This window comes from Triticum urartu, chromosome 7A (assembly GCF_056163025.1).
Source record: "Triticum urartu cultivar PI428250 chromosome 7A, HENAU_Tu73, whole genome shotgun sequence".
Lineage (NCBI taxonomy): Eukaryota > Viridiplantae > Streptophyta > Magnoliopsida > Poales > Poaceae > Triticum > Triticum urartu.
Window position 1 is genome coordinate 221,853,796 of NC_141879.1, and position 9,501 is coordinate 221,863,296.

Below are 9,501 nucleotides of genomic sequence, written 5' to 3' on the forward strand. Positions count from 1 at the left end.
TCTAATCATATTCATGCTCAACGTAGACACCTGATAACATTTATCTAGGTTCAATTCTAATCCCGAAGGCAGATGGAGCGTGCGATGGTGATCTCATCAACTTTGGAAACACTTCCAACACACATCGTCACCTCGCCCTTAGCCAGTCTCCGTTTAGTCCATAGCTTTTGCTTCAAGTCACCAATAATAGCAACTGAACCGGTATCCAATACCCAGGTGCTACCAGGAGTACTAGTAAGATACACATTAATAACAAATATATACTTTGTTGAAGTTGCCAGCCTTCTTATCTACCATGCATTTAGGGTAGTTCCGCTACCAGTGACCGTTCCCCTTACAATAGAAGCACTTAGTCTCGGGTTTGGGTTCAACCTTGGGTTCCTTCACTGGAGCGGCAACTGGTTTGCCATTCATGAAGTTTCCCTTCTAGCCCTTACCCTTCTTGAAACCAGTGGTCTTGTTAAACCATCAACACTTGATGCTCCTTCTTGATTTCTACTTTTTGCGGTCTTAAGCACCGCGAACAGCTCTGGGATCATCTCCATCCCTTGCATGTCATAGTTCATCACAAAGATCTAGTAGCTTAGTGATAGTGACTAGAGAACTCTATCAATCACTATCTTATCTGGAAGTTTAACTCCCACTCGATTCAAGTGATTGTAGCACCCAGACATTCTGAGCACATGCTCACTGGCTGAGCTATTCTCCTCCATCTTGTAGGCAAAGAACTTGTCAGAGGTCTCATACCTCTCAACACGGGCATGAGCCTGAAATCCCAATTTCAGCTCTTGGAACATCTCATATGTTCTATGGCGTTCAAAACGTCATTGGAATCCCGATTCTAAGCCGTAAAGTATGGTGCACTTAACTATCAAGTAGTCATCAGGACGTATCTGTCAGATGTTCATAGCATCCACAGACGACACTGGAGGGGTTGGCACACCGAGCGGTGCATCAAAGACATAAGCCTTATGTGTAGCAGTGAGGACACTCCTCAGGCAATGGACCTAGTCTGCATCATTGCTTACAATATCTTTCAACTTAATCTTTCTCTAGGAACGTATTGAAACAGGGAGCTACAACGTAAGCTATTGATCTACAACCTTTTTGCAAAGACAACTTAGACTATTGTTCATGATAAATAAGTTCATCTAATCAAATTATATAATGAACTCCCACTCAGATAGACATCCCTCTAGTCATCTAAGTGATACATGATCCGAGTCAACTAGGCCGTGTCCGATCATCATGTGAGACGGACTAGTCATCATCGGTGAACATCTTCATGTTGATCGTATCTTCTATACGACTCATGTTCGACCTTTCGGTCTTCCGTGTTCTGAGGCCATGTCTGTACATGCTAGGCTCGTCAAGTCAACCTAAGTGTATTGCGTGTGTAAATCTGGCTTACACCCATTGTATGCGAACGTTAGAACCTATCACACCCGATCATCACGTGGTGCTTCGGAACAACGGACCTTAGCAACGGTGCATAGTTAGGGGAAACACAATTCTTGAAATTATTGTGAGGGATCATCTTATTTAAGCTACCGTCGCTCTTAAGCAAATAAGATGTAAAACATGATAAACATCACATGCAATCAAAAAGTGACATGATATGGCCAATATCATTTTGCTCCTTTTGATCTCCATCTTTGGGGCGCCATGATCATCATCGTCACCGGCATGACACCATGATCTCCATCATCGTGTCTTCGTGAAGTTGTCTCACCAACTATTACTTCTACTACTACGGCTAACGGTTAGCAATAAAGTAAAGTAATTACATGACGTTTATGTTGACACGCATGTCATAAATAAATTAAGACAACTCCTATGGCTCCTGTCGGTTGTCATACTCATCGACATGCAAGTCGTGATTCCTATTACAAGAACATGATCAATCTCATACATCACATATATCATTCATCACATCCTTTTGGCCATATCACATCACACAACATATGCTGCAAAAACAAGTTAGACGTCCTCTAATTGTTGTTGCAAATTTTACGTGGCTGCTATAGGTTTCTTAGCAAGAACATTTCTTACCTACGCCAAAACCACAACGTGATATGCCATTTTTTATTTACCCTTCATAAGGACCCTTTTCATCGAATCTGATCCGACTAAAGTGGGAGAGACAGACACCCGCTAGCCACCTTATGCAACTAGTGCATGTCAGTCGGTGGAACCTATCTCACGTAAGAGTGCGTGTAAGGTCGGTCCGGGCTGTCGTGGTTCTAACTCTGACAGTGAGGTAGGGGGTATGTATGGAGAGGCTAGATCTCAGCTATGGAGAAGTTGTAAATACACCAGGACGAACGAGTTCAAGCCCTTCGCGGAGGAAGTAACAGCCCTACGTCTCGGTGCCCGGAGGCGGTCGACTGGGTTATGTGTGTATGAATTACAGGGGTGCCAACCCCTGCTACTGAGGAGGGGGGTGGCTTATATAGAGTTTGCCAGACCCCTCCGGTCCTCAGTAATGCAGGGTTAAAATACATTAAGACTGGGCGTTACTGGTAACGTCCCTAATAAAGTGCTATGATGACCATAAAGACTACTTAATGGCCGACCGTTTGCTTGCGGAGTGACTTTAGATCTCCTGTCAGTTGAGTGGTTGGCTTCGTAGTCGAGTGGTAGCTTCCTGGTCGAGTGTCTTGAATCCGTCGAGTGGGATGCCTTCAAGTCGATTGAAAGGTGACTTCTTCCAGGGATGTCCTTGGGTAGGGCTCTTTAGGACAGGTCCATGCCCCTACCCTAGGTACATAGCTTCATCATTAGCCCCCGAATGGATCGAGGTTCGAGTGGGGAAGGAGTTGGGGGTCCTTCCGACTGGTTCTTAGCGTTATACGAATGTCTTGTACTGGATCAATCGTCACGGATGACGTTGTCAACTCCTTTCGGTCACCTTGATCCATTCTTGGTCTCTCGTCGAGTGAATTTCCTTACTTGTGGAATACCGAGTGCCGGCACGAGCGGGCTCTTCAGTTTGATGAGTTGTTCTGTAGCCCGCGGATTTTGTGGGATTTGAATTTCAGGAAGCGAGCGGGACGGGGGCGGCCGAAGTAATCGGATGGGATAGGATGGAAGCTCCTTGATCTCCGCGCCACCTTTTTCGCCACGTACCGCGCGCGCCTGTTGCGGGATATGACAGGATCGCCTGGGCCTACCGGTCAGCCACTCGGAAGCGGCTCCTTATAAGTTGCCGGCTCAGGGCTCCCCAACAGTGTGCTCTCGCCTTTCCTTCTCCCCCCGCAAGGTCCTCTGCCACCTCCGCTCTCACCCTAGCGCCGTAGGTCCGTTCAAGCCTCGCCGGCGACGATGGTGAAGGACAAGACATCGGCTTTGGAGCGCACGAAGAAGGCGGCGGTGCAGGGGAAGGGGAAGAAGTCCGCTCGGGGTGGATCTTCCTCGAGGACTGCTCTGCCCAGGGATTGGATCCAGGGCGACTGGATGCCCTCGGTGATTCGGCAGGAAGATCTTGACGACATGGTCGAGGGGGGAGTCATTCCCCATGAAGCTGCGCGTCTCCCGGGGAGAGAAGTCGAACCCCAACCTCGTGACGGTGAGTGCGTCCTCCTCGCCACCCATATCGATCGCGGATTTTCTCTACCTCCTCATCCTTTTTTCCGGAGCTTTTTGAACTTCTTCGGAGCATAGCTCCACCATTTCACTCCCAATTCCATCGTGTATCTTGCGGCTTTCGTTTCCTTGTGCAAAAGTTTCTTGGGTTGCCGCCCTCATTGGGGACTCTTTAAACACATCTTCACTTGCCGTTCCCAATCGGTAAAGAAAGCCAAGTCGAGTGATGAACGGACGCAAGTGATCCAGCTATGCGAGGGCCTGGCGATCCAGATGAGGGGTAAAAGTTCTTTTCCGTCTATCACTTTTCCCGAGTCGGTCCGTGGTTGGCAGTCGACCTGGTTTTATTGCCAAGACCAGGTGACCCCAGGGCAGTCGACTGGTCTTCCCCCTTTCTCTCTGGACCGAGCTCAAAAGCCTGCCTCTCTGAAAGTGCTGCCGGAGGAAAAGGCGCAAGTCAAGGCGCTGGTTGGTCGAGTGGTTCAGCTTGTCCGAGAGGGCGTGACCGGCATGGACTTGCTGGAGGTCTTCCTTCGGAGGCGCATCCAACCGCTTCAGGCTCGTGACCACCCTATGTGGCTGTACTCGGGTCTCGACGACACCACTCGGGTTCACCCAGAGGAGGTCACCGACGAGATGCTGGAAGGGTGGCTGTCGAGCATCACAGGGAACAAAGACAACCCCCGAGGAGCCAGGAGGGTTCCCCCGCTTGACAGTACATACGACATGGACCAGGTCTGACCTTGTGTTCCCGACTGAGATCTTGCTTTTTGCATTTGCTCTCTTTGAATCGGTCGACTGACTTTCGACTTGTCTACTATTCTCCAGGCAACTACAGAGATGTACTCGACACCCAACGGAGCACAGGGGCAGGCCGAGGAAGGGGAGGCGAGCGGAGGCGAAAGCGGAGACGAACAGGGGGAGTGGGAGTCTGACGGCGAAGGAGAGGGAGACGACGACGTCGACTCCAGCGAAGAGGAGGAGGAGGAAGCTGAACCTCCCCGCTCGGAAAGGCGATCCAAGCTTACACACGACCCTGCGCGGGAACGTGGTAAGGCGACTGCTCCCGTTGGGCAGTCGTCGAAGCGCCCTCGGACCTCTTCTCCAGCGCCGACTGAAAAAGCTCCCAAGCACCCCCGCGCGGTGCCGTCCAAGCCACCCAAGGCTCTGCCCAAGATGAGGATGACTGTCCCCACCATTTCCGGGTAATGATAGAACTTGTTCTCCTTTGTTGACCGTGGACGGATCCTTGGTCGATCCACTGAGCCGACTGACGGTCTTTCAAAATTTGCAGTGCTGTTACTTCTGAGATCTCCGCCAAGGACGATGATCAAGAGATGGAAGATGCTGTTACTTCCAATCCTGGTATGATTACTGATGTTCTGCCTTGAATCGACTGACGATTTGTTATAACTCTGGTCGATTGAATTTTTCTCGTAGCTCCTCCTCATGTTATTAACCTTCCTGACGACGAAGACGAAGCGCCGCTGAGAGTGAGGCGGAACAGGAAAGCGTCGGCTGGCGAGACTCCACAATCCACTCCGGCGCCTGAGGCCGTAGTTCGAGACGGTGGCGATACCACCCGGGCTTCTGTGACTTTCGCCAATCCTCTGACGAGTGTGCGTCCCTCGATGTCGACCGTAAATCCGCCTTCGCTCTTCGCCACACACCACGTCCCTGAGGACCAAGTGGGTGCAGCTAAGGAAGCTATACGCCAGGCAGGCATCATGATGGAGCAGGTCAAGGTGGTTCGAGAAGCCAGCCAAGCGGCTTATGACGCGAGTTCAGCTCTTCAGAGTAACGTCCAGGTCAGTCGATTCACTGCTTGTTCTGTTAGGGTATGCTGTCTGAAGAATCTCTTTTCCGAAGATCTTTTAAATCTGTACGCCCACTGGGTGTTTCTGTTAAGTTTTTTGGTTGAGTGGGGGCACACTGAGTGCACCCACTGGGTGTAGTCCCTGAGACTACGATGGACTGCTGGCAGTCGACTATAGTATTTATATTGTGTTGCTGTAGTTTTACTCCTTCACTCGGTCTGGCCAAGCCATGTCGAATGAAACTGTATCCAGTCGACTACGGGCAGTCGATTTTTTGTTTTTTTCAAAACCAGTGGGGGCACGCTGAGTGCACCCACTGGGTGTAGTCCCCGAGACTACTGTTGAATGTTTTTGATTCAGCTGTAGTCTTAGAAACGTCATTATTGTCTCTTGGTTACTCGGAAGCAACTTATCTTGGACCTCTGTCGACTGACTTTTGCAGAAATCCTGTGAACTTGTGGCTCTCTACACTGAGTTGGAGAACAAAAAGATCCAGCTCGACCTTGACTTGAAGCTCGCTCAACAGAACCTGCAGAAGGCGCGAGACGAAGCAAAAGGTATGGCTGGCGAGGTTTCTCATTCTTGACGAGTGACTTCCCTTTCTTGCCCATTCTTGATGTTGAGTTCACTCGACTTTCTGTAGATAAACTGGAGGAAGCTCTAAAGAAGAAGGATCAAGATCTTGCCGAAGCACAGAAGGAGGCCTCGAGCAAAACGAAGCTTGCAGAAGAGAAACTGGCTTCGGTCGGAACTCTTGAACAGGAGAACTCCAGACTGAAAACTGCTCTCGAGACAGCTAATCGAGAGGTCAGCCGACTGAAGAACGACAAGATGGTTCTGCATGATCAGGCGGGTGAGCTGGCGGGGAAGGTAAACGATCTGGAGGCTTATCTCGGTGGACTCGCCAAGAAGCTGTTCGTCATGCTCGAAGGTAATTATTCCGACCCGGCTGTCTTGCAGTTACCAAGCCCGCGTAAGGCCACTGTCTTATTCTTGAATCGTGTTTGCAAAATTCTGCCAGAGCTTCGAAGAGGAAACCAGTCGAGTGGAGCCAGGCTTGGATCCTGCCAATTCTCTCGTGAAGGACGACGCTGCTATGAACGTGCTCCGACTAGAGTCTCGTGTTACCAGCGTTGTTGACTATCTTGCTCGGCTGAAGGTTGCGATGTCGCGGATCGACACATCACTCTGGCCTAGAACGACGCTTCAGAACGACCTCGAGTCCCTGATGGTTCGACTGGATGAAGTCCTGGGTCGAGTGGCGGAATGGAAGAAATCTTCTGCTAGATGTGGTCCTGATGTCGCTCTGTCTCTGGTCCGCGTCCATTGCAAGGAGGCGTGAGAAGAAAAGCTGGCCGCCATCCAAGTTGCCAATACCAGGAAGCATAGCTTTCAAGACTTCATGGAGACTTTCATTGCTGCTGCTACTCGTATTGCAGACGGGATCGACTTGGACGAGTTCGTCGCCCCTTCCAGTCCTCCGCTTGAGGAATGAAAAACTTTTATGCTTCACTTTAAATTTGCCTCAGAATGCCGAGTGGATTCTGTAACCGTTAAACTCTGTCGAGCCGAGGGCTCGAGTACTTTGATCTGAGGTCTTGGACCTTTGGGTTTTATCCGAACTTGATTTATCGTTGAATATCTTCGGGAATTATCTGCCGAGTGGAACTTGGCCTTCACTCGAAATAACTTCGTATTTGTGGTGCAGCTCCGAAGGAAAAGGTAACAGTCGATTCGCATCTTGCCGTCCTTGTGGATTGGGACATGTTCCGAACTTAGGCGAGCACTGGGCTGCAGCTAAGCCCCCGAGTGGGAGGTTTGCTTTCCACTCGGTGGGATTTTTGAACACTTAGGCGAACACTGGGCTGCAGCTAAGCCTCCGAATGGGAGGTTTGCTCTCCACTTGGTAGGATTTTTGAACACTTAGGCGAGCACTGAGCTGCAGCTAAGCCTTGAGTGGGAGGTTTGCTCTCCACTCGGTAGGATTTTTATATACTTAGGCGAGTACTTGGACTGCAGCTAAGCCCCCGAGTGGGACGTTTGCTCTCCACTCGGTAGGATTTTCAAACACTTAGGTGAGCACTGGGCTGCAGCTAAGCCTCCGAGTGGGAGTCTGGCTCACCACTCGGTAGGATTTTCAAATACTTAGGCGAGTACTTGGACTGCAGCTAAGCCCCTGAGTGGGAGGTTTGCTCTCCACTCGGTAGGATTTTTATATACTTAGGCGAGCACTGGGCTGCAGCTAAGCCCCCAAGCGGGAGTCTGGCTCACCACTCGATAGGATTTTCAAACACTTAGGCGAGCACTGGGCTGCAGCTAAGCCTCCGAGTGGGAATCTGGCTCACCACTCGATAGGATTTTCAAACACTTAGGCGAGCACTGGGCTGCAGCTAAGCCTCCGAGTGGGAGTCTGGCTCACCACTCGGTAGGATTTTCAAATACTTAGGCGAGTACTTGGACTGCAGCTAAGCCCCCGAGTGGGAGGTTTGTTCTCCACTCGGTAGGATTTTCAAATACTTAGGTGAGTACTTGGACTGCAGCTAAGCCCCCCGAGTGGGAGGTCTGCTCTCCACTCGGTAGGATTTTGATATACTTAGGCGAGCACTGGGCTGCAGCTAAGCCTCTGAGTGGGAGGTTTGCTCTCCACTCGGTAGGATTTTCAAACACTTAGGCGAGCACTGGGCTGCAGCTAACCCTCCGAGTGGGAGTCTGGCTCACCACTCGGTAGGATTTTCAAATACTTAGGCGAGTACTTGGACTGCAGCTAAGCCCCCGAGTGGGAGGTTTGCTCTCCACTCGGTAGGATTTTTATATACTTAGGCGAGCACTGGGCTGCAGCTAAGCCCCCGAGTGGGAGTCTGGCTCACCACTCGGTAGGATTTTCAAATACTTAGGCGAGTACTTGGACTGCAGCTAAGCCCCCGAGTGGGAGGTTTGCTCTCCACTCGGTAGGATTTTTATATACTTAGGCGAGCACTGGGCTGCAGCTAAGCCCCCGAGTGGGAGTCTGGCTCACCACTCGGTAGGATTTTCAAACACTTAGGAAAGCACTGGGCTGCAGCTAAGCCCCCAAGTGGGAGGTTTGCTCTCCACTCGGTAGGATTTTTATATACTTAGGCGAGCACTGGGCTGCAGCTAAGCCCCCGAGTGGGAGTCTGGCTCACCAATCGGTAGGATTTTCAAACACTTAGGAGAGCACTGGGCTGCAGCTAAGCCCCTGAGTGGGAGTCTGGCTCACCAATCGGTAGGATTTTTTTGCAAACTTAGGCGAAACGGATTCACAGCTAAGCTACCCACTGGGGGATTTCGTACGCAAACAAAAGTGACAGCGATTACAGGAAGAACTGGTGCACTCTTGTCTTTGATAAAAATAAACTACAGAAGTTTTTCTTATTACACCTAATCCGAGTGAGAATTCAAGTGTAAAATGGGCGGAGTAGTTCCGCATTCCAAGCTCGTGGCTCGTCGATCCGGCGATCAGCGTTGTAGAGATGATATGCTCCATTGTGGAGGACTCTGGTGATGATGAAGGGGCCTTCCCAAGTAGGAGCAAGTTTGTGTGGTTTCTGTTGATCCACTCGGAGGACCAAATCTCCTTCTTGGAAGGCTCGGCTCTTCACATTTCTGGCATGGAATCGACGCAAGTCTTGCTGATAGATGGTCGATCTGATCATAGCCATTTCCCTCTCCTCCTCTAGGAGGTCGACTGCGTCTTGCCGGGCTTGCTCTACTTCGTATTTGTTATAAAGCTCGACTCTGGGGGCGTTGTGAAGTAGATCACTCGGCAGGACGGCTTCGGCTCCGTAAACCAGAAAGAATGGCGTTCTTCCAGTCGATCGGTTCGGGGTGGTCCTCAGTCCCCACAAAACTGGGGAAGCTCGTCGACCCAAGCGCCTGCTACGTGCTTGAGATCACGCATCAGTCGAGGCTTCAGTCCTTTGAGAATCAGACCATTTGCTCTTTCAGCTTGTCCATTCGACTAGGGATGCGCGACCGACGCGTAGTCGACTCGTGTGCCTTGAGAGGTGCAAAAAGCTCTGAACTTGTCTGAATCGAAGTTTGACCCATTGTCAGTGATGATGCTATGCGGGACCCCATA

At 50.5% G+C, this 9,501-nt stretch overlaps 1 protein-coding gene across 1 annotated transcript; it reads left to right on the forward strand.

Moving 5' to 3' along the window:
* The first annotated feature begins 3,858 nt into the window (after positions 1–3,858).
* On the forward strand, positions 3,859–4,794 carry LOC147959107 (uncharacterized). Its single transcript, XM_087532470.1, has 2 exons — positions 3,859–4,320; positions 4,414–4,794. Exons 1-2 carry the CDS (start codon positions 3,859–3,861, stop codon positions 4,792–4,794), a joined length of 843 nt encoding a protein of 280 aa, XP_087388596.1.
* The last annotated feature ends 4,707 nt before the right edge of the window (positions 4,795–9,501 follow it).

Excerpts from the sequence above, each read along its gene's own strand:
- LOC147959107 (XM_087532470.1), top strand. The coding sequence starts at position 3,859 with ATGAGGGGTAAAAGTTCTTTTCCGTCTATCACTTTTCCCGAGTCGGTC. Across the intron at positions 4,321-4,413 it reads GTACATACGACATGGACCAG|GCAACTACAGAGATGTACTC; the intron begins GTCTGACCTTGT and ends ACTATTCTCCAG.